The 25,424-nt window shown below is 41.7% G+C and overlaps 3 protein-coding genes across 4 annotated transcripts in view; 2 read left to right on the top strand and 1 right to left on the bottom strand.

The window, feature by feature from the left end:
* tprn (taperin) overlaps positions 1 to 3,762 on the top strand; it is a 29,401-nt gene extending 25,639 nt beyond the window's left edge. The window contains exons 2-4 of the mRNA XM_015943474.3: positions 839 to 1,028; positions 1,803 to 1,921; positions 2,022 to 3,762. Of these exons, the coding sequence (XP_015798960.3) occupies positions 839 to 1,028; positions 1,803 to 1,921; positions 2,022 to 2,084 (372 nt within the window). The 3' untranslated portion in view covers positions 2,085 to 3,762. The remainder of the gene's footprint in view (positions 1 to 838; positions 1,029 to 1,802; positions 1,922 to 2,021) is intronic.
* Positions 3,763 to 5,619: 1,857 nt separating this feature from the next.
* On the bottom strand, positions 5,620 to 8,144 carry ssna1 (Sjogren syndrome nuclear autoantigen 1). The gene is made up of 3 exons (XM_015943475.3): positions 7,958 to 8,144; positions 7,194 to 7,393; positions 5,620 to 5,857 (listed from the first exon to the last, which is right to left on the bottom strand). Exons 1-3 carry the CDS (start codon positions 8,007 to 8,009, stop codon positions 5,765 to 5,767), a joined length of 345 nt encoding a protein of 114 aa, XP_015798961.1. The 5' UTR covers positions 8,010 to 8,144; the 3' UTR covers positions 5,620 to 5,764.
* Positions 8,145 to 13,978: 5,834 nt separating this feature from the next.
* The window catches only part of ehmt1b (euchromatic histone-lysine N-methyltransferase 1b), a 44,108-nt gene continuing 32,662 nt past the window's right edge, over positions 13,979 to 25,424 (top strand). Inside the window, exon 1 of one of the 2 annotated variants that reach the window (XM_015943476.3) lies at positions 13,979 to 14,081. In XM_015943476.3, the coding sequence (XP_015798962.3) occupies positions 14,061 to 14,081 (21 nt within the window). In that variant the 5' untranslated portion in view covers positions 13,979 to 14,060. The other variant, XM_015943477.3, reaches the window with a different exon arrangement.

Here is a 25,424-nt window from a genome sequence, read left to right on the forward strand (position 1 = left end):
AGGTGAGAGATAAACGTTGTGTCCTTGGGCAAGACACTTAACCCACGTTGCCTGCTGGTGGTGGTCGGAGGGATCGGTGGCGCCAGTGCTCGGCAGCCTCGCCTCTGTCAGTGCGCCCCAGGGCAGCTGTGGCTACATCGTAGCTCATCCCCTCCAGTGTGTGAATGTGTGTGTGAATGGGTGAATGACTTATTGTGTTGTAAAGCGCCTTGGGGGGTTCCAGGACTCTAGAAGGCGCCATATCAAATACAGGCCATTTACCATTTACGAACACATTTTTAGGGGAAAATTTTAAAGTGAAGTGAAAAAGTGGGAAAGTCGAGGTAAAAGGCATCGTTAGAAGAAACGATTAATCACGTTATTTAGATCCAGGACAAGAAATCACACACGAGCACAGTGACATCATCAGGAAACGGATTTCTTTGATGGAGAAAAACCTGCTGAATAAGGAAGTCGCCATCTTCTGTCGACTTTTTCCTGATTGATCGGAGGCGAAACGCGTCATTTTATTCCTCAAAAATACCAATAATTTAAAACTGGCTTCATGTTTGCCTGGAGTTGTCGGAGCGGTTTGTCATAATGAATTTTTGTTTCTTTCTTTCTACAAACTAAAAGCCCCAAATGAAATTCTCTGCGTCCATCTTCTTATTTCTTCTCCGTTGTCACGGTAACGGTGTATTGTTTTTAATGTTCACTTGAGACCACCAGACGTCTGTTTGCTCTGACCAACAGGAAGTCACATATTCCGTATTTACTCGGTATTTGTTTTGGGAATCGGAACTTGTTGAGTTTAATAGGAACGATCCGACGACGACGGCATTTGTTTGTTTGTTTGCAGCTGAAAATCTCATTCAACGAGTCGAGCCTGCACAGCACCTACGAGTATCCGTCAGAGAGCACCGTGTGGGACAGCGAGGACGAGGACGAGGAGGACGCACGGGACGGGAAGCTGATGGACGACCAGCCGAGCATGGTGGGGCGGATCCACATCCCTCGCCCCAGTCTGACCCACACGGACCACGGCAACGGTGAAATGGCGCTTTAGGCTTCTGAAGCTTTTGCTGAGGTTACAAATTATGAGTTTTAAATCGAAGATGGCCAGTAAAATCATCCATGATGTCTGAAAGTCTGCATTTGACATTTAAAATATATATCAAAATAATTTCACGCTGTTAGAGGCAAAAGGAAATCCAGACTAATTGTTCTTCTAATGAAAATGTGTTCATTTGTGCTTTTGTGTCATTTTTAAAAGCAGAAATTTTACGATTTTATTATAAAACAGACAAAACAATTAAGGACTTTATTCTGAAAGTTTACAATGTGAAACATTTTATTCTGAAAAGTATTTATAAAATGTTTTAACTTTAAGTTTAGGGACATCAGATGTCATCAAGGTGTAGATTTGATATTTATTCATGTAGAGTTTTAGTTTTATCCTGTTTTCTACAACAATAAAGCACCAAACGGTAAATGTTAGGAGACGAGTTCTGGGAGGATTACGCGAAGATGTGGTGAAAACTTCCAGAAACCATTTTTTGGGCAGAAAGGGAAATAAATGAGGAAATCAGGCAAGAAAATAAATGAGAAGAAGCATCAAAGGTGCTTGGTTTGCATTTATTTTTATTTGTGGATCAAATGTGTCTGAGGCAGCTCAAAGCCTTGACCAGCGCCCCCTAGTGGACCAGGTGAAAACAGCATCAGTACACTTCCTCAACCAAACCAAACATCAGTGTTTATTAAACTAGAGAACATTTTCATGCTCTGCAAAAGCAGATTTATTACATTTGTTTTTGTCTTTCCAGACCTTTCCAGCTACGTTCCCAAACACTCGGTCGACTTCAGCGCCTGGCGGGAAAACAAACACGACAGCGGCGTTCGGCAGGAAGACGTCGGCTCGCCTCAGATCACAGAGGAGGTCATGGTGAGAGGAACCTGGTGTTGAAGTGTGTGTGTGTGTGTGTGTGTTTGTGTGTGTGTGTGTGTGTGTGTGAGATCATCACTGACTGACTCTGCTTCTTCAGCTGACTCCGGTGGACAGCTCGTCTCTGTCAGACTACAGTAGCGAACCAGCTCTCTACTTCTGACCTCTCCGACCAATCGTCTGCACCGTAGCATCTCCAGAACCCAGAGGGAGTCCGCCTCACCTCCACACTCCAGACAACAAGCACAACCATCCAGTCCCACGTGGTACTTCGGACCAATTTCCTGCCACAAGCTCACATCAGAGCACCTCCTCCTCCTCCTCCTCCTCGATGAAGCAACAAATCCCAGAAAGCAGCTGGGCTGCCCCCCCCCCCCCCTTCCTCCTCTTCTTCACAGGGATCTTCTCTTTCAGTCTCTCTCTAGAGGAAGATCTCCAGATCTGCTTCTTTTCCAGTACTTTGAGGATTTAAGGAAAGAAAGTGTCCATGGGTTTGTGTCACCATGGTAACGGAGCTCAGTGTTGGCATGGCAACGTGTCATCAGGACTCATCACTTCTACAGTATGAAAACGGCGGATTTAAATCTGCAACAGTAAAAAAAGGTGAAAGGGTGCCACATCGTCTGTTTTTGTACGTGCACGTTTGAAGCTTCTCTGTAGCTCGGTGTTTTCTGCTGGGGGGGGGGGGGGGGGTCCCGATCCTCTACTGAGGAGCACGTTTATGCACCCGGGGGGGGGGGGGTCCGTAGCAGCTTTTCTTATGAAACGACCAGAAAAGTGACCTTGGCCAATAATAATGTCTGTGAGTTTTTTAGTGACTGTAAATCCGTTCAGGCCTGGCGGCTTTTCGGGCTTCTTCTGTATTTATTCTGCATGTCTGAAGAATTATTGTTGTTGTTTTTGTTTATGAACACTCGCTGGCGTTGGAGGAGAAACATCCCGCCGGATGTTTGGGACCTCGCGTACTTTTGGCATTCCGCAGAGCGCGCCGTTCGGAGCATCGTCTCTAAAAGCAAACGCACCATCGGGGTTTCAGAGACTTCTTTCTTTTTTATCAAGATGATTCATTTTTTATACACATATGCAAAAAGATGTTTGTTTTTGTTTGGTCTCTAAATGCCAACAGATGAAAGTGTTGCTGCGGCGGCCCCCGCGCTCTCTGCCCCCCCACCCCCACCCCCCCCGACAGCCAGTATTTCTGTACAGTTTCCAACTCGTGTTAATAAATAGAGATCTATCAAAAAGAAATAGATTTTCTTGGATCAGATGAAGTTCGTGGAGTCCTTTAAGCTGGATTTAGCTGTTGTCTGGATTATTTGTCTTGGGTGTTTAATGTTTTTTGCACTGTCATGCTTTTAGCTGCGTTTTGCACCTCATGAGTCATGAAATAAGGCGACAGAGGAAATGTGCACTTAAAGAACAAGAAGCCTCCTGGAAGAGTTTGTTTCTGTCGATGTAAAAACCACTAAAACGGCTCCTTTCGACATTTAATTAGTTTGTTTGATGTTCACTAAAGAGCATTTTGAAATAAAACTTCAGCTGTACCAGATGAATGCACTGCCGATGGTTGCCATGTCTGTTTTATTTTGAAACTTTTGCCACAGCCTTGTAACAAACGTCTGATTGTTGGCCTTGTCACTGTGACTACAAACAGCAGCAGCGTGCCGGTTCCCCTCACACCCACGGCTTCACCTCTGTCCCAAACCATCCCCAAAATCCTTCTAGCTTTTATTTTGAAGGATCCGTTATAAGTTCCTGCTGAAACGTCACCGCTGCTTTTTTAATTGGTGTTCCTGTTTTGTTTTTTTCATGAATGTATTTTTAAATAGCTGATTGGCTGATGGCTGCGCAGTGGTGCAGTGGTTAGAGCTGTTGCCATGCAGCAAGAAGGTCCCGGGTTCGATTCCCAGCCTGGGATCTTCCTGCATGGAGTTAGCATGTTCTCCCTGTGCATGCGTGGGTTCTCTCCTGGTACTCCGGCTTCCTCCCACAGTCCAAAAACATGACTGTTAGGTTGATTGGTGTGTGTGTGTGTGTGTGTGTGTGTGTGTGTGTGTGTGGTGTGCTGGAGATGGGCACCAGCCCCCCCACGACCCTTCGTCGACAAAGCGGGTTCAGACAATGGATGATTGTCTGATTGAAAATTTTAAAGATGTAATAAAATTCCTTAAAGGGATAGAACAGAAAATGTGTTAAAGAGAAAAATGACATAGCTGATGAACAGCCTCAGTTTGGAGAAACAGCTTACATCTAACTGGACACATGGTTCAGATAAAACAAAATCATAGCAGTTCCTGCCAACTTTAACTTTTAACACTTTCACCATCATAAATTTCACATTTCATCGTCAGTTACGATGATTTCTGTTATTTTGTAGAGATGCACCGATTCTGCTGATACCAATTTCTGACAGATTTAGTCTTATTAACAGTTTTTAACAAATTATAAAGTTTTACAATCTTGAATTTACTGTAATTTTATGACTCTTGAAGTAAAAACATCCATATATGTTATTGCTGGTTTTTATTGCTTTTATTTGCAGGTGAAATTAGCCCACGAGCTAGCTAGTGCAGCACTTCTGGCGGGATCATCCTTAATCTGGCAGAATTTCTGTAGCACAACAGCAACTGTCTAAACTGCTGTGAACATTTTTAGAATAAACTGTTTATTTAAGAGACTTGGCCGTGTCGGTGCTCGTCCATGCCATCAGAACGAATCTGTTTCTCCCAGCTGAGGCCATTCAGAGTGTTATGTACAGCAGGTGAGACGTTAACCGTTCAGCCCACATAGCTATGGGTGTTCTCTGTAAATCTAGGGGAAATGTTTGATCACTTAATCACTTTTTAATGTTTCTGTTAAATTTCAGTAAAAAAAGTTACAAGAAATTACACATAAGTCATTTATTTATATAGAACTTTTCTTTTTGTTTTAGAAGAGAGAAAAACATTTTTATTCGACACTTTTCCAGAAATAGGAAATCTTTTCTTTTCATTAGTTTTGCATCACTTGCTTTTATTTACGGATCAAGCAGTTTTTAATCATCCCTCGTTTCTTCATATTTTCCTTCCAGCAGCCAAACGTAATGAATTAAGGTGGTTTTGATTAATAATGCTGAGTCTTTATCTGCTTTTATGATCGTTCTGCCTTTAAAAGTCAAGCAGACACATTTCTGACATGAAGACCCAGCAGGAAGTATCTCTGAGCTCCAGTTCGACTCAAACATCTGGACTTCAGTGCCTCGGTCATAAAAAGGCGGAGCGTTTGCTGCCAGCGCGATGAAACGTTCGGCCTTATCGATGATCAGAATGAAAATCAATCGTTACTTGAAGTGTCTGATTTATCAGCAGCGATGTGAAGGTTTTAGTAGCTGTGGTGTTATCTGGACCTGCTGTGGTGACTCGCTCGTGGTCATGTAAACCCCCCCCCCCCCAATCACAAAAATCCACTGATTGTTTTTTCTGACACCAGCAAGAACTTCAGCAGAACCAGAACCTGGACCTTCTGTGTTTATGTTGGACTCTGTGGTAGAAACTCCACCTCATCCATCGTTCCCCCCCCCCCCCCCCTCCCCCATGTCTGTAGATCTCCATCAGCTGATGTGCTTACCTGTAAACTGTCAGTAACTGGGGCAAATTAAAAAGATGATGTCATACTTGTACAAAGAAAAGCTGAATAAACCGACAACCTGAACAAACGAGTCAGCGACTTATTTATTATTCTGTCACCAAACGAGAGTTAAATACATTTATTATGTTGGAGAAAGAAAAAAACATTAGAAGCGGTACAAAAGAGTCCTTAAATGTGCAAAAACGTCTTTCTGTGGTTGCCGACGTCGCCTCGCCGTTAATGATCCCTCCTCTGAGGCTCCGTGACCTTGCTGAGGTTTCCTGCTTCCTGCTTCAGAACGCTCAGAAGTGATTGGGAACTTTCTAAAATCTGTAAAAAGGATAAAAAATCAACAGTAAAACACGTTCACGCTGAGATGAGGAGGAGAGAAGGGCTGCGGGTGTCCTTGTTGTTTTATAATTAGAGCAGAGCAGGAGTGTGTTTTCACTCGTTTAAGGCGGAGTTCAGCAACAACACAGAAACACGACGAACCTTCAGCGGTGGCCTAATCTGGTCTGATCCGCCTGATTTATCTGACAGACGCTAAAACACGGTTACGGGATTAAACACCAGACCCAAGGATCTAGACGATGTTCAGGCTGGTGTTTCTACTAAATCTGCATCTTTCGGACTCTCGCGTTTACTTCACTTACCTTTTTGAGTCATTTTCCTGATTTTCTTGTGATTTTATCCACATAAAAACTCTTTCTTCTTAGACCTGCTCTAAACTTCCAGAGCGGTTCATGTGGCATTATTTTATAAAACCTTAAACAAGAGCGAGGGGACAAACTCCTTTTTCCGAGGGCCGGTATCCAGCATGTTTTAATCAGCTCCCTGCTTCAACACACCAGACTTTATTCAGTAGGTGATTAAGAGGCTTCTGCAGAGCCTGATGAGTTGCTGAGCAGGTGACTCGAGTGTGTCGGAGCAGGGAAACAACAAAAACAGGCTGGGTACCAGCCATCTGGGAAGGGAGTTGCCCACTCCTGCACGAGAGGATAAATTTCCTGGAATATTATCAGAGGAATTTGGCACTTAAAGGGTAAAACAGAACACCACGGGAACTGACGTGACTGCTTTAAGACAGCTTGCACCCTGTGAATTTGTCTCAGACTAGCCGTTAGCTCGTCTATCCCTCCGAACAGCAGCCTGGCAGAAGGCCATCTACAGTAAGACAACGAAACAAATGTCTGAAATGTTCCTCTAAGTCACGTGGAATCATCGCTCGATGGGGCTAGCCTTGTTTTAACCCCACGTTGCCATGACAACACGTTTTATCCTGGTAATCGTGACGAAACAGTTGAATTTATCTCCCTTCTACACTATTAAGCTCGTTGACTTGTTGGGATTTGGAATTATTCTGGTAAATCAAAGCTACGCTCCTCTCATTTTTAACAAAAACTTTTACAAAACCTCATCAGGTTCAGGTTAATAATGTCCAGCCGTGGTCCTCCAGGGCCACCGTACAGCCGATTTGATTTGTTTCTCTGCTTCAACACATCAGGTTTTAATCAGGAGGCTTCTGTAGGGCCTCATGAGCTGCCGAACAGGTGAGTAAACCATGGAATCAGGTGTGGTGGAGCACGAAAACAACTGAAACATCTTGGATCAGAGTCCTATGGGAGCAGAGCCGGAGAGCCCTGATGTAGACGGAACCAGGACACACCTTGGCGTAGGCAGCTTCTGTCTCAGCGATGGTGCGGTCCAGTGTCGTACGCGCTGAGAGTCTTCGTGCCAGGCTCTCGTTGACCCGGCTCAGTTTCTCAGACAGAACACGGATGTCGTGCTCCAGACGTTCCTTCTCATCTTCCTCTTGACGGATCTGTCGGTTTAGTTCCTCTTGCTTTGAGCACAGCTCCTCGATACCTGACAGGAAAATGAAAGCTTTATTACACCTGAAGTGGCTCTGATCCAAAAACACGAGCTTAGCTTTACTTTATTCAACTAAAACATCAATCTAACATTTCTGATGGCTCCCCAGAACAAGAAAACTGTGTAAACCAGTCAGAAAGTTTAAAAAACTGCCGCAGGAAGGCCGCACGGATTAACCACCGGGTAGGAACGTTTAAAGCACATTAGTTCCGCTATGCTGCTATTTTTAGTTGTTTTAGGGTTAAATGAGGATATTAAAGAAACGCAGCTATAAGCAGTATTTTTTAATCATATGGCTTTAATAAAGCTCAGCTTTCATGTGGGTTAATCTGATGGTGGTCCAGATTAAAGCAGACATGTAAAAAACAACAAACCAGATTAAAACACTAAATTACACACATAGTGTTAAATTTAGATACTTTTTACATACATTTAAATGTGGCGTTTGGTTAAAATGTAATTAAATTCTAGAGCTGAAGCAACTTTATCTATTTTCCGAACATTTTATGAGTTTAAATCAAGAAATAAAGTATTTAATCCTTCAAACGAGTCACTTACACTTGACAAGTTCGTTGTTGTAGGCCTGGAGAGCGGCGCCTTGCTGAGTCATCCTGGTAAAAGTGGTCGACTGAAGCGAACTCAATAAATCTTGAGAGAAAAAGGTTAAAAGAGGGAAATGTGTCTCCGTTCAGCGAAACGTTTTAATTCATCAGGCAACGGCGGGCTTCCCACCCCCTGAGAGCTCTTCTTCGTTGGAGCTAAACAGCGGGGTTGACTCACTTCCGCCATCTGGTGGATGAAACGTGAAGTGCGAGCTCCACAAAACAAAAACAAAGCCCACTGTATTTCCTTTGGTGATAAAAAACGTGAATAGTTCAATAAATTAATGAGTAAATGCAGATAATTAATTTTTCTAGGTCTCTGATGTCCAGACTTTGGTCGCTGAGGACAAACAGACACACAGAAAATCCTGCTGGCCACAAAACTTACATTTCTTTATTGTATTGTGAAAGTTCCATTGAAATGAATTAAGCCTTGTTTGTATAAAATGATTTCTAAATACCTGTAGGTACAACACACACACACACACACACACACACACACACACACACACACACACACACACACACACACACACACACACACACACACACACACACCAACAACAATAACTAATGTTTTGGATCTGATGCGTCATTTCTTTTCTAGTTTCCTGGTCTGGAAAAATCAGCTGCTGGATTTAGTCAAGTTTTATGAACGCTGAAAAAGATAATAGTACCACGGATGAGGATACGGCAGAAAAATACAAACATAAATGGTAAAGCAGAAGTATAAATGTAAATAAAGATAGATCATCATGATTAAAAATTGAATCCAGGATTCCCCAGGAGCAGGTGACACCATGCCATACTTTTGGATCCAGACTGTGTACACTGGTGATGTGGGGCTGAAATTCTGGCCATCTCTCCTGAACACAGTCGTTGTGTTTTTAAGCATCAGTTAACTAGTTACAGATAAATGAATAAGAAAAACAAATGTTTGATGCAGCAGGAAGGAGGCATAGAAATCTAGACAGACAGTAGCAGAAGCAAAATTATTTTGCTCTGCAGGTTGGTCTAGCCACACTGTACTGGAGCCTTAGCAGGCCTGACCAATCACAGCGCTCTATCAGTTTGGTGGGTGGGATGTTATTGCGATAGAGCAGAAAAGCTAAGACAGAGGCAGATCATTTGAAATGGTTTTGGCCTCAACTTTGGACTATTTAGATGGCTTCTTCTTTGAGTCAAGAACAGACAGAGGTACTTAAGTCCTTCATTTAGAAAAAAGACATATGTGTGTCTTCTTCGACAGAGTATGGTGGACTACCTTGTTGACTGACATCCGTAGCAGTGAGAGTCACTTTGTTTGTTGTCCAGTAGAATGCAGAGGCAGTTTGAAAGGCAACAATAGCTTTCACCCCACGACTGAGCTCTGTCTATGGGTCATGGTCAACCGACATATCCACATATATAGGATGGCTAGCCAGGGTAACAGGAAGGTACAAACTATGGTAGCCTGCCTGCCGCTTAACTTCAGGGTTCATTTCAAGATCCTGGTTCTGGTCTATAGGGCCTTACATGGACAAGCACCATCTTACATTGGTGATCTTCTTAGTCCCTACACCCCAAGCAGGTCCCTGAGGTCCAGTGACCAAACCCTACAGGTTGTGCAGCACCAGGCTAAAGGTCAAAGGTGACAGATCATCTGCTGCTGTGGCCCCCAGACTCTGGAACTGAGACCAGTAGACTCAGTGGTCTCCTTTAAAAAGCAGCTGAATACTCACCTGTTCATAGCCTAGTGAACTAGACCAAATTCTTGCATTGCAAAGAATGGTCTAGGCATGCTCCATTGGAACCTCAGCAGCTCCTACCAGGACTCTGGCTAGCCAATCACAGCTCTCTAGAGGAGTTTCAAACATATTAAGAGCTGTGATTGGTCCATAATGGTGGGCCAATCATAGTGCTCTATCTGCTTAGTGAACAAATCACAGAGCTTTATCCGATTTGTGGGCCAATCAGGGCACTCTATATGCCTGGTGGGTGGGACGATGCAACAGAGTGAAACAAGAGTATGTCACATTCATTGTCCAGTAGCATGCGGAGATCATTTGAAAGACAACGGTAGAACCCGCCCCACAACCGAGAGCCGTCAATGGAGCGTGGCCAGACTAAATAATACATTTATTTAGTCTGGCTTGCCAGGCTAACCTGTTCATGCTTTGGTGTGACCTTCACCACTCTCTCCTTATTCTGATCCTACCTATTCTGCCTTTCCTAGCGTTCCACTCATGATCTATTTCTTATTCACTTTCCCTTTCTTCACATTTTTTTAATCACATTTTTTTTACTTCTCCCAGTTGTGTGATGTTTAAAAATCATTTTTCAATCTTGTTATTTTTAATATTTTTTATTTTGTTCTTGTGAAGCCCCTGTGATTTTTATCTTGAGAGGTGTGTAACATTCTTAATTTACATTTAATAAAGGACCACAAGACATTAAAATTTCATATCTAGTATGAAATCCATCTTGCGGACCACTGGTTTATTTAATCAGAAGATTGGATCTTTTTAATGCAGGGATTTAGATGACACCTTGTATTAACTGAGAGACAAGAGAAGAGAGAGAGACCTTCAAATGTTTAAGATAGTTTGTAACTAAATAATTTTAAACAATTTAAACAAGACTAACTCTCTAATGGTGGATGTTCTGTTTGAATGAGGTGTGAGATGGATGGTGTGTGTGAACGAGTGTCATTCAGAACCCTCGTACCCGGAGAAACAAAGTCTGAGTGGGAGATGATGTTTGCTCCTAACTTATCAGAGTCTGAGACTGGTAGTCATAAACACATGAGACGCCATTTTGTCGCATCCACACATACCCTCAGGGAGACCTCCTGTACGGATCCAGAATGCCAGGTCCACGGACCTTCCTTCCGGTACTGGAGCCGATGGCACAGCGTCACAGCATGACAAACTAGTCCGTGGATTGTCCCCCGGTAAAAAGTGACAGGTGGTTCACAGCGTCAAAAGGGGGACCCTCCTTGGGTCAGCGAGTTCAGCTTTTATTCTGAAAGGCACCGTTGCTTGGTTGTAAAAACAACAAATTTTTCCCAGCTTGACGGTTCTCAGCTTAAAAAGAGAAGTACAGAATGGCCGGTCCGACACTTAGCTGCGGTGAACTCCGTGGGATCTTGAGAACTGGACTTAAGATGGCGTTGGAACTGTTTTATTAATCTGGATGTTTTTGATTCTGGACGAATCAAAGCCAGCAGATTTATAAACACCACAGAGACTCTGCCACACTTCAGACTAGGAAGGTTCTGATTGGATCAGCAACAGCAATGTGTCATGTGATTGTTTTCCTTACGTGTGTCAGTGTGTCTAGTGAACTAGATTAAGTCATTTTACTTATTAAAACATATTAATCATAATATTGTGATTTCACAGATCGGTCACATTGTATTATTGACTAACAGTTGTTTTGATTAGCTTTATTGAAAATAGAGTTCTTTGATTTAATAAAAGAAAAGAGTCTCTTCATCTTCTGTCTTCATTGCTGGAAAGTAAACAGTTTAGAAGCAATATGCATGACCTTGAGGCTGTTTCATGCACTCTGGCGCTGTGTCAAAGGGAACAGTAGATAGAGGATAAATAACCTTGGAGGAATAGCTCCTTCATCACGTTACATACCCCCCTTTTCAAGGGCACGGTGGTCCATTCAGAGACCACCTGGTCATTGAACAAACCAGAGTCATGAAGGACTCCGACAACAGAGCAGGGTGCAATCCCACAGGAAGAGGCCAACAGCGGTGAGGTACGAACCCCACACCGAAGAACAGTCTCGCATACTCCTCGGGAAGCACACAAGTCAGTAGATTATCAGAAATTTCCGTGGAAGCAATAATTTGAAGCAGCAGCAAACTTTATATCTCCACGGGTCTGGAATACTTCCAAACAGCATATTGATCTTTGTAATTGCACTTATCGTAATCCAGCACAGGAAAGAGCAGCAGGCAGGTCGTCCCAGCGAGCGAAGTATCCCCGCAGTCATGCCGGAACAAACGGATGTCCAGGTCCCACGAGCCGGAGCACCAATCAGGAGGAGTAGATTCGGATGACGAGTCACGGGTCCACCCCCAGGAAGCAGGATCATCGACAAACTCAGCAGAGGAGAGAGAGCACAGCACAGGGCACTTCAATGTAGACACAACAAAATGGCGTCTCATGCAAATTAACAAACAAAAATAAACCTAGCACTATGAGTACCTGCAAGTAATATGTGTAGGAATTATGTGAATGAACCTAAGCAACGAAATGGGTGCAAACTCTCTACATGTAATGCAAAAAGTGGTGCGAAAAAGAATAAAATTAATAGAACCCTATACTGCGTATGGGAGAACACACTGCACTACGTAAAGATATAATCAAACTGAAGGGCTAAAATGGCCCCTGATGGTAATTTTCTCTTCCAGCTGACTCTTGTCATCTAACAGTTTTGAAATCTCTGTCCGAGCTGCTGTCAGCTGGTCTTGGGTTTCGGTCAGTTGTTGCCGAGCATAATTTATTCCTTATTCACTTTCCCTTTCTTCACATTTTTTTCTAATCACAATTTTTTAAACTTCTCCCAGTTTTATGATATTTAAAAATCATTTTTCAATCTTGTTATTCTTAATATTTTTATTTTGTTCTTGTGAAGCCCCTGTGATTTTTATCTTGAGAGGTGTTATGTAAAAGATTGTTTCATCTTCTTCTTCTTCAACATACGCCCAAACACCAGGCACCATACACCTCATCACTGGTGGTGGTGGTGAGCTACGTTGTAGCCACAGCTGTCCTGGGGCACACTGCTAGGCTGCCGTCCACAGGCGCCACCTGCGCCTCCGACCACCACCAGCCGGCAAGGCGGGTATGTACCTTGCCTAAGGACACAACGACTGCTCGCTGTAGAAAATGCATTTTTTAAAACAATGTGCTCCTCTCACACATACGTTCTATTGCACTTGTTCTTCATCTAATGATCAACATTTATTATATATAATTTTAGTCATTTTGAGCAAAATTAAATCATACATCGAACTCACAAAGGTGCAGAGAAAAAAATTAAAGCAACAAACATACTAAAGTAAAAAAAATAGTAAAAATATAAAAATAAACAAAAATTGCATTGATATGTAAGACTTTTAATTTGTCTCAAAGTAACTCCGTAAACTGAGTCAGTTCAAAATGGGAATGTAGCACAGCTTATTTTACCTATCCTGAACTTAATGTACACATTTACAATCCTTGAGCACCACACCCCATGAGCACAACTTCAGTATACAACACACAACAGTTTTACATCATAAGAGTATAATAACATTAAAGCAACATCACGTGCACATGTCACTCTTCTTCTTGCCTGAATGTGGATGATCAGCATTAGATAAGCATAAAAAAGGACAACCATCATAATTAAAAAGGAAGGGCTTACTGATATTTGATTTTTAACAATTTTTTAACCTGCAAATTCTTACATTCATGTAAACAAAAATGTATAGAAAAATGGTTATTTGGAATAGGGTATAATCAACACAAATCAACAGGTAATTCACTACATGAAGACATTTTAGAAAACCTGTTCAGCTTTTTAAGCAGAGTAGTGAGTAGTGAGAATCGACCCAACTCAATTTATTATTTTTGAGGAATAACGTGTCAATAAATACATGAAATTTTATTTGAAGGACAGAAATTCAATGACTATTTAGACCTTTTTCCCGTGGATTTTTACACCCGATTTTTACCCCGGCCACTAAAAAGAAAAGAAAAAAGAAAAAGAAAAGAATGAGAACTCTTACTAAAAATTTCACTTTAAAAATTGTGACCTTTTTCCTAAGGATTTTTAAAGTTAGAATTCTGAGAAAAAAAGACAGAATCCTCTTTCTCTTTTTTTCTTTTCACTGGCCCTAATCTTTTTCCGTATTTACAGAAATAGTTGGGTTAGCTATCTTAAAAGGTTGTCACCACAACCATGATCAATAAAGATGCTCATTTATAACAAATAAAATCTCTAAGGTGTGGTGTTCCAGATTGCGGATCAATAAAAGTGACGCAACCGGGAGTGGGCGGAGCCAACGTCCAGGCACCATGGCTTCGGTGGAGACCGAGGTGAGTATGAGAGCTTTATCTTCGCCAAGCTTCTTCCCGTCTCACACGCTTTTCGGCGCTTCGGTACATTCGTTAGGCTCGCGCAGCCACGGGGCCGGTCTGTAAGCGGGTAAATTGTCGGTGTCGAGGTGCTTTTCAGGCGCCGAGTGGCCGCTGCCAGCGCCGAGACTTGTGCTTTTGTGCTGTACCGGAGGACAACTGAATGTGCAGGAAGATGCTGCGCCCCGGAACCTGAATGTTCGGTGCTTGTGCGTTGGTTGCTTCTCTGTGGGACTCTTTCATTCATGGTACATCTTTATGTCATTCTCCTAGCTGTGTCCAGCTTTAGCTGCTCGAAACGTGTTGCAGAAATTAAAGGTTGCATTCCCTCCCAGCATTATTCTGAGTTTTCAGCTGACCCGGTTGTTAGCGGCTAACTGGAGGCAAAATGTGAACGTTGTTCAGCTAGGTAGCGGCTATGCTAGCAGTAGTTAGCAGAATGCATACGTTTTAAACACACACACGGTGGAGGGATTTTCTTTTTATCCAGTTGAATTCTAGCAAATCGAGTTATTGTTAAATTTGTGTTACAGTGGGTCAAACGCGCGTTTGCGGTGTTATCTTGTGTGTGCTGCTCTGCAGTCTGCCTGCTAACCGACTAATGAAGGCGCCAGTTCTGAAACCGGTTGTTATTCTCTACTTCTTTACGTTAAACTTCTCTTCAGTCGTCCTCGCCACACGCTCGCGTGTTTGGGCTAAATGCGGTTATTGTCCTATTATTATTTTTGTCCAGAGTTAGCAACTCTAGTGTAGGCTGGTTCAGGTTCTGGATTAGATGGAAAAGGAAAGATCTGTCATCAAATATCGTTTAACTGACCCTATTTCTACACGAGGGCACACTGATGCTCCGTAGTTGACTACATTTTTATATTATTTTTAACCACAAAATTAAATAATGTAGGTGAAGATGTGAAGTGTTCAGCAGAGGTCGCTCCAGCAGCGTTAGAAGTGACTCACGGAGCTTTGCAGCTCCAGCATCTTTCATTTTGGGTCAACGTGTTGTCATTTAAACACGTTTCATCCCTGAATGGAAACAGTGACACACCAGACATTAGTACAGTATCATCTCTGTGTGCAGATAATGTTTTACTACAATGGAGGGCCACTTGAAAGGTGTAGTGAGTTTTCGATGGCCCTTCTTGTCCCCAAGAATTGGACTCAACATGGCAAAAATGAAACTGGAGAATATTAGTCACAAATCAAGCAGGAATCTCTGGGCAGGCATGTTCAAACTGCATCCCTCTGAGTGGTTTTGTGTGGCTCCGTGTTGCATTTCTATAAAAGGGGAAATTTTAGCTATCCAGCAGGCTGTTGATGTAGATCAACATGTTGTTTTTTGGGGTCAGAATTTCACTAATATGCAGCTTGCATGCATAAAATGCATATTTCTGGCCAGTGGGAGATAACTGGAGTACCTGGAGAAAATCCATTCATGCCTGGGCCCTCATTTTGCTTCAGTTGCCATGTTTATGACAAACGTGTCGTTGTGGTGTGTGACTTACGCCGCTCAGCGCTGATTGGCTCGGTTAGAATTGGCACGGGTTGGGGTTATTTGAATAGGAGAGTTCCCAGACCCTTTCTCTATGCAGAATTGAACAGAGGAGGAGTCTGGCAGGCCAGGCTAGATGATGGGGCTGTCACGTGTATTACGTTAAGTCACATTTTTACGTGACTCAAGGTGGTAGAGCTTCTTAAAGGGACATGAATGTTGCCAACCTACACATCTTTTCATTTTTATTATCAAATTTATTGACATGGGAAAAATTCTCGATAAAAGTCAGACATTTTGATAAAGATGAATTTTCGATTTATTGCACAGCCCTATATCAGAGCTATCCCACGTCAAGAATGGTCTTGTTAAATCTAAACAGGGGTCCAGTAAAATACTCGCAAAATATTAAGACCACAAGTCTTATGCCAACAATCCAACATGAATGTTGCCAACCTACACACATCTTTTCATTTATTATCAAATTTTTTGACATGGGAAAAATTATCTCTATAAAGTCAGACATTTTGATAACGATATATTTTCGATTTTATTGCCCAGCTCAAATTAATTAATTTATTTATTTCTGATAGGAACCTCTTCTCTGTCCTGACCGCATTTATAACCTCTGCAACTTATTTGGTTCTTCTGCGCTTTGGCAACCAGTGTCTTGATCTTGCTGCCAATAAAGTTTTTCTTATTTTTCTGGGAATAAAACAAATTCCCTCACGTGCTGAGGCTGTAGAGTGACCAAATATGGTTAATTGAGGGCGTTTCTGTATGTAAATTACTGTGAACAAGAGGTGGGATTTATCATCAGCCGGTTGCGAAGGAACATTCGTACGAGAGGCCACCGCCTAGTCAGGTTTGTACACACATTCTAAATGTTTTTCTTAGGAAAAGTTAAAGGACAGTTCTACATACGTTTGATAAATGAGGGCCCTGGGGAGTACATGCCAATGCCATTCAGAAAGTCTGCAGCCAGTTTTTGAACCTGCAACTGTGCTACCAACTGCGCCACCATTCACCCATATTTAAGTGTTTTACGTGGATGCCACCTCCCCTTATACCCATTAGACCTATCCTGCTCTCTCAAACATGTCTTACAGGGCAGCTGATGCTGCCAACACTGAGCGATTAGCCGTATTTAGTTCAACTTTGTGCTCTCAATTATTAAGGTTTCCAGCTGCAGCAAAAAGTCCGAGCCATAAGTCGGAGTCCTACATGCATTTTTAACTAACGTAGCAAAATTAAATTCCTAAATCAGTTTGTGAGGAGGAATGTAGAAACACTAGCTTTCTTCAGATCTGACCATTATTGATGCACAGACTACAGAAGCTGGTCACGGCTATTCGCTCAGGGGTTTAATCTAAAATAATAATCTACATATTGCAACTATCAATTCATCTGGAACCACCACTGGTCCTTCTGGATTCCTGCACGGCCGACAGTGTTAGTGCCAGTAATTAAAAAATAGGACATTTGAGAAAGCTACGACACTCAGAAGTCGGATCGAAAAGATGATCCACATATTCCCACAGTAGATCCTCCTGAGACCGGTAGAACGTCCGTGCCTTTCTGGATTATTGCCAAAATTAACGGGAGGATCTAACAAGCGGGATGTAGCATCAGCCAGTCAGGAGAAGTTATTTTGGTAAGCTATCGATTAATTATTTCCAGCGTTGGATCAGTATTTACACAGCGGTAAAACTGGCAGCTCATTGATTTATTTTTCTGTAGATTATTGAATTATATTGGCACAGCCTGAAGAGGCTAGCATAGTTAGCTGCTATGTTAACCCATCAGCCAGCTCAGAGATAAAACGCACACACAATAAAACTAACGGTACCAACTTTGGTTATGAAGACTTGTCATCCTTCAAAACTGAAAAAAAAAAACATATTTACATTAACAAAGACAGACCAAACAATTCAGATTAATTAAGAAAGGGAGGAATAAAAAAGGGCACACAACATTACTAGTTACAAGACTGGCATGAGGCAGTTGAGAGTTGTCAAAGGTCCAGGTCAGGTAGGTCATCAACACGAGCTCTTAAAGGGTCCCATGTTTCGTGGAACTTGTCGATGGAGCCATTGAAGGTACATCTGATTTTTTTTCCGGTTTAACGTTTTGCATAACGTCTCTGATCCAGTGGTGTTGTGACAGAGGGATAGAATCCTTCCATTTTTTTTATACTTTTAAAATAATTTTTAAAATTTTTATTTTGTTCTTGTGAAGCGCCTTCTGATTTTTATTATGAGAGGCGTCCTATAAAAGAATAGTTTATTTTTTATTATTGTTGTGTAACGTGAACAAACTGCAACCCAGTTAACAGTTGGATCAAAAACAGTAAAAGTCTAAAAACAACGTGTCACATGGAACCCTTGTGCCGTGTTTCCGCTACCTGAGTAGGAAAGATTGTGACTGGTGGAGTGCTGCGTGTAGTGTGTCAAGCCCACAAACCGTCTAAATATCTCCTGTGCAAATACATCAGCCATGGTCATTTTTTGGACTGCCAAATATTAAAGATTTATCATATTACCCTAAATACAATACATAACAAAATATATTAGGGCCGTTTGATTATGGCAGAAGTGGTGATCATCATTATTTTGATTGAAATTGAGGTCTGAATTATTCAAGGCAGCTTTATTTGTATAGCACATTTCATACATGGAGGCAATTCAATGTGCTTTCCAGGAGCTAGAACAGCAAAATCAATGTAACAGCATAATAAAAAACACAGATTTAGGTCAAATTTAATTTGCAAATTATATTCAGATTTAAGAATCAGATAAAAGGCGAAGTTAATAGGTGAGCAGTTACAGTGCAGAAGGTTCAACATAAGAAATGTTCATTCGAAGGCTGATGAATACATGAAAGTTTTCTATTTTAATTTAAAAGTTAGTATAATTGGGAACATTTGAGGTCATGAGGAAGCTGATTCCATCTGTGTGCAGCTTGGTAGCTAAAAGCAACTTCACCCAGTTTGGTTCTGGCCCGAGGTTCTACCAGCTGACGGTTTCTTAAGGACCTCAGAGCCCTGCTGGGTGTATATGTTGTAAGGAGATCCAGCATGTATTTTGGCCCCCATGCCATTGGGTGATTTATAAACTAGTAGAAGCACTTTGACACAATCTTTAACCCTTTGATGCATAATGGTCACTACAGTGGACAGGTACTCAAAATTGTTATGTATTTGTTTTTGCTATTAAGCACAGCTGTTGAAGACTTTATTGCATTTGAGCCCCTCCATTTGAACTTCAGTAAGCCAAGCCAACATATTTCATGTTCTGAATGCACGCTGTCCACTGAGGTGGACACGTAATAAATTATTTGTAAATTATAAAATTTTACAAAAAATATTTGTTGAAATTTGTTTCATTCACACCTAAAAATGAATGAAAAAAATTGTTAAAAAAATCATGGTTGAAGATTTCATAATTCATGCATCAAAGGGTTAATTAGAATTTTACACATTTTTTGAACATTAACAGTGGCTTTTAAACTTTGTTTTTAGAATTCCTGAGATAAAAAAAAATAGAGACAGTTCTCCCGTGGGAGTCGAATAAAATTCAGCTTCGTCTTGGAAACAAAGGAGCTAATATCAATAAATAAAAAAAGACAGATATACAATAAACTCCCATAATCTATCGCATGCAGCGGGGAGTGTGTACAGTAGTACCCTGCAACGTTTAGCTCATAGATCAGCTATTTTTATTAATCTGTGTGAGGACTAGGAAGTGTGGTGTGAGCGAGTGAAGACGGTCAAAGGACACATTTGACCCATCCCTGTGGGGAACGTTGGTGATGGCACATTAGCAAACTCTAATAACGAACAGATAATAGATATTTTAGTGTATCTGACATGTAACATACAAAAAGATCTTTGGTCTCTGGACAATAGTTGTGGATTGAACAGTTTAAGTTCAGCAGCATGTCTCTTCCCACTGGGAGCATTTCAGATGCCAAACGGCAGAAAAAGTGTTCCACTCAGCTGGTCCCGCGGGGATAGGGGTATTGCGAGATCAGGTGTAATGTTAAGAGGTCACTAAATAACAAGCAAGGAGAGAGGTGGCGTCATGTATCCTAAGTACTCTGGTTTTTTTCTGTGCTTTTACCTTTGCTTCAGAGGTAATGTACACATGTAATGACCCTTTTCCCCTCCTAGTTAAACAATTGTAAATCTGCACATGTCTTTGACAGCTCAGTGGCCTAGTGGTAGAGTGTCCGCCCTGAGACTGGGAGATCAGGGTTCGATTCCTGGTCGGGTCATACCAAAGACTTTGAAAAAATGGGACCCAATGCCTCCCTGCTTGACACTCAGCATTACGGGGTTGGATTGGGGGGTTAAACCACCAAATGGTTCCCGAGCGCGGCTGTGTCTGCAGCTCACCGCTCCCCCAGGGGATGGGTCAAATGTGGAGAACAAATTTCGCACACACATCAGTGTGTGTGACAACTAATGGGACTTTAACTTTAACTTTAAAGGGAGATGAACATTGTCAACCTACACACACCTTTCCCTTTTTATAGATGCACAGAATACCGATATTGGTAAATTAACTTTGGTAATAGTCAAAATTTCAGTACTGAAAAATTTTCAATTCGTTGCCCAACTCTGATTTATATAAATTTAAGCCTTAGCGGTCATTTGGTTTCTTGTTCAAAACCAGAGATATTTTCAATAATGTTAAATCAATTAAAAAAACATTAAACTTTGGCATTGACTGCTGGAGTGAACTCTTTTGGCCTTTAGGCAAAATATCCCATGTTCCACCAGATGGATTTCATATAGAGTCAATAGTTCCCAGAGTTTGGGTCTGGATATCATCTCTCTGTGGGTCACTTACTTTTGGGTACTAAAGGACATCTTCAATGTTCTTTAAAATGGTAGAAAAGCATAATCTAAGGTTAAAAGTAGGGTTGTCACGATACTAAAATTTCAAACTCGATTTGATACTGGGAAAAAAAACTCGATGCTCGATTTCGATACTATTTAAAAACACCAATTTATTGAACAAGTTTATTCAAAAAATAACATTCCTCAATTTATATTGCAAAAATTAAATGTTAAGAATTAAGTGTATAAAGTGCTTAAACCTTTCAAGTATCAGCATTTTTTAAAACGTGCATACAAAAACTGGCGAAAGTTAACACTTTAAATCATGAATTGTCTCGCTATATATACACTATTTGCAGAGTGATGTTTTGATGCTTCAACTCTGTTTAAGGTGCATTTTTGTCATAAGATGTAATGCCATATGTTTTGTTCTGTACTTTTGAACAACTCTGTTGGTCAATAAAGGGAGAAAACAAATTTCTCCACAGTAGGACAAAGGTACATCTACCGGTAATCTTAATAAAAACAGATTGGCGTGCGGCAGTGACGTCATTAAAAGCGCCGGTTAATTAGCCGCGGCTAGTCTGTTTACGCCTAGAAATCCCAGACCCGCTCCAAACGAACAGGGGAATCACGTTAATGATTCCTAACAAAACCTTTCGACATTGAGATGTTTTGGTTCAGATAATGTCTTATTTCGAGGCTGCACCATGGGTGCCCGTCCGCACCCGTTATATGGATATACACTGATGGCGATTCGCCGATGGATCTAAATACCCCGGGGAGTCCAAGCAGCACCAAAGTTGTCAGCGTGAGTACAGAAATTAAGTCCGGGTTGCAATAAACGGGAGTTTTCCTTTAAGCACATAAACGTGAATATACAACAACGTGTCGGACTTGGTACGCTAATTAAGTTGGGCTGTGAAGCGCCTCCCAAATTCACTGTTTATGTTTTTGTTTATTTATTTGGCAGACAAAACTTGGATCGGAGACAACTCCCGTGGGAAATAACAATGTAGCCATGTAGCGTCTTCTTCTTCTGTTTGTCTGGGAGGCAGAGGCTGCTTTACGGCATCTGGCTGTCGTGGGTGTCGGTGTACTTGAAGCAGGCTGTGTATAATAGTCCATAATATCGATATCACAGGGATGGAATATCTAATTTAGATACCACTTTTAGCATCGATTTATATCTAGGTATCGATTTTTTTTGACAACACTAGTCAAAAGGTTACTTTTGTTTTCCTTCAAAGTTTTCGGGTAACTAGCAGGTGTTTGAAAATACTAAATTAATGGAAGTAGGCAGGCTTCCCTAAAAACGCACTGATTTGGAGTCACGTGACACATTACGTACCTCAAGGTAAACTTCGAGGAAGACGTGCTTGACTCTGGTTTTTTTAGTTGCTGAGGTAACACCAATCAAATAGATTAATGATGGTTGTTTGTGTATGTTGGGGTTGTGCAAACTCCTGTTTGTCTGGACATCTTGTTCGATGTCCATAACAGAAAATGAATATGAGAGGCGTAGATATCAGATCATAGAAACTTGGAGAAAACATGGGCTGGTGCTTTCTATCGGCGCTGGTGAAACTGGGGGCTGCCATGTTGGATGAGTCACCAGTTGCGCCCAGTGCAATAATTGTGCAAGAAAAGTCAAAAGTAATCTTGCATAATCTGTTTTCAATAGTACGTCAGTTGTTGGAACTGTAGGTCGCACAATACTGTGCACAAAAGCCATAGTTGCTCACTCAGCGTTGACTGATTAGGTTTTGGAGAACGACGGACCCATCCAAAATGGCGGCGAAGTAATAGACTCCAGCGCTAAACATCGCCTCTACGTATTTCGTTTTCGTTACATCTCTCTTGTGGCAGCTAGCTTTTTGTTTCATAGAAAATTCTTATTGATTTTAAAAGTAAACATTCTTCTTCTAAAGTAGACCCGCTTTTTATTTCGATAGCTGTTTGAATGTGGGGCTTCTTTCTTTTGAGCGTAAGTAGTAAAGCAGCACTCACGTGATTAGTTTAGACCAATGCCATGCTCGCATTTAGTAACTAGGAAGCCAACATAGCTGTGTATTCGGAGTCGGAAAAAAGCAGCGGTTATGATTGAACTACCTTAGAAATTCGTAAATTAGACAACAAAATTTTGTTTTTGGAAATATGTTTTATGTAATATGTCCAGGGACAAGTTTCTGTCGAAATATATTTAAATTAAAAAAAGCTCTTACCAGTTAGCGTTTCTAAGTCTGTGTGCACTTTGAATTTCCCACGCTTCATCAGCTCTTCTGTCACTGTTCAAATGAATGATTCCTGTTTAGCCTGTTCCCACCAGCTCAGTATTTAACATAAATGTATGTTCGGATTCAGAATCTGTAGCTTCGTGCTGCAAATCCCTTTTTTTTTTTTTTTCCTGAGCAGGGTCAGGAATGTTTTCCTTAAGCGATGTCACTGTCGGCTTCCAGCAAAAAGCGCTGTTTTTAGATGGCTGAGCTAGGAGAGCCGAGTTGGAACAATAATGGCACTTTTTATTTTCAAATACCTTCCTTTTTCAAATGAAAATGTAAAGTTTAGACCTGTTTAGGGCTGCAGCTAACGACTTTTTTAATAGTCGACTAGTCACCGACTATTGAAGCGATTAGTCGACTAATCAGATAATTATTAAATTTTTCTTAAATTTAGCAGGAGATTGCTTTAATTATGTGAACAATGACAATAAACACAAGAAAGATGGGTACTTCAGTGGAAAATGCATATTCTATTGAACTTTGCTGCTGATAGGCCGATTCATACTAACAGTAAATAAAAATGTCTAACACCAAGTAGGCACAGTGCTCAGTCAGTACAGACATAAATGCATAAATGAAGTTAAAATACTGTTGTCAGGCACAGTCGGACATAACGTTAAATCTCTTTATTAAAAGTGAAAAAACGTTTAAAAATGTACGTCCAAAACAAAACGTGTTAGCTTTCGTGTTATTTAAATCTCACCGAGGTGAGTCAGACTCTGTTGCATTCAACTGTCCGACGTGTTTTCTCGTTAAGTGTTCATGCATCACCGAGGTGCTGCCGTGATACGCGAGGACCGCTTTACAAATAACGCAGGTAAACTTTTTATTCGCCGAATCCCGGCTAGAACGCTCCCAAACTTTAGATGTTTCGGTACGCGTAGCTGCGGTGTCGGACGCCGCCATTTCTGTCAAGCTTGGTTTATGCTTGACGCATTCACTTTCCACGTGGTGATGCGGCTCGCGGCTGGAACGCGCTTCACAACTCGCAGCGTTTATGGTTCATGCGGCTCGTCTCTGCGGTGAGCCAATATTCTCCCAAACTGTAGGGGGCAGCATGGAGCTCTACGGCATGCATCCAACACTACACCATAGTAGAAGTAGAAATTACTGTTTACAACATGGCATTCCAGCATTTTTAACAGCGTTCTCGTCTTTTCCGACAGTGCGAGCTTTTTCTCTCCAAGAATTATTAACAACATGTTGATCACGGTGATTTCTGAGAGCTGAATCATACAAATGTCTGTATTTACCAACCTCTGCCGTACTAGTTTTTGCCGGTCCGCCATGTTTTTCCCCGTCCGTCCGCGTGGTTAGAAATTTTCCGAGGTGCGCGTTGCGTAAATTCTGGGCCGTGCGGAGGCGCGGCGGAGGGGCGTGGTTGTTAAAATGACGCAAAAGGACGCTACTTTTCCGCGCGGAGCCGTGTGGACCTCGCGGACGCGTCAAGCATAAACCAACCTTTAGCTGGCGCTCAGCAGAGACGCTGTTGTGCACGTGCGGCTCTCGGCAGAGATTGTAATCAAGTGAGACGCGTCACTCGGTCGGAAAAAACACGTCTGGCGACAACGTCGACAATGAGATTCATTGTCGGCTATTTCTATTGTCGATATTTGTCGACAACGTCAACGAATCGTTGCAGCCCTAGACCTGTTACAATAAAAGGGCTTCAACATGTGTTTAACGTGGAAGACACATTTTATGGTGATCTCCACAAATTGTTCATAGCTTGATAGAATGTTTAAACTAAAGCCGATGTAAAAACAAGACGTAATAGCCAGTAATGGATGAAAGGTGTGCAGTATGAGTTGGAGTGGTTTGTGTTGTAAGTGCGGACTGTTGTAATGTGGCTCAAGAACTAAAACTACAGTCACATGACCGTATCTGTATATTCTTATACGTTTTGTAATATTCTGTCTCCTAATGCGCAGAGCTAAGCTTTCAGGTGAGTATTAAGTGTTTGTTGGATTGAAACTGGAGAAGCCATGACATTTCAGGATCTGCATTCCTACCCCTCTAATTTGTCCCCTCGGGGAAAAACAGAACTGTGACAAGTTGATGGTGTTTTTTGAGCCGTAAGATTTAGTCATCATGAATGTTCACGTTGATATTTAAGGATTGAGCCCATTTTTCTCTTTTAAAGACAAATGAAGCCAGTAACAACTTCCTCTTATACATATTGGTTTAACTAACAGATATTTTCAATCTCTTTGATGGGATTTAGCCTCGTGAGCTAATTTCTGTCGTTTAGCTTGAGTTTGTTCCCTGGGCCTCTGAGGTTTCTTGAGCCAAAGTGAAGATGGGTCTGTTCAGATGTGTGTTTGGTTCAGGGCCTTTTATTCTGTTATTAAATAATAATTTAATAATATAAATTGTCCTGTAATAATTGGGTCTACAGTATAACTTTGAACTTTAAAAAGCTTCTTAGTCCCAGAGATCGATATTATGCTTTGATTTTACAACCATGGTGCCCCCCTCACCAAGTCGGTCTTTCACACGGTGACTTGGCTTTGGTGGCCATGAGGCCTACCAGTTGAAAGACACGGATTGACGTTACAGTTTGAACTGACTGAGCATGCTCTGTGGAGACCCCTTTAAAGAGGAGAACCGACAGAGGGAGCCAACAGGTCACATGACCAGCGAGGTGAATGTGCATGCGGGGAAAAGAAAAGGAAAAGAGGAGCAAGCTG

This window comes from Nothobranchius furzeri, chromosome 6, assembly GCF_043380555.1.
Source record: "Nothobranchius furzeri strain GRZ-AD chromosome 6, NfurGRZ-RIMD1, whole genome shotgun sequence".
NCBI lineage: Eukaryota > Metazoa > Chordata > Actinopteri > Cyprinodontiformes > Nothobranchiidae > Nothobranchius > Nothobranchius furzeri.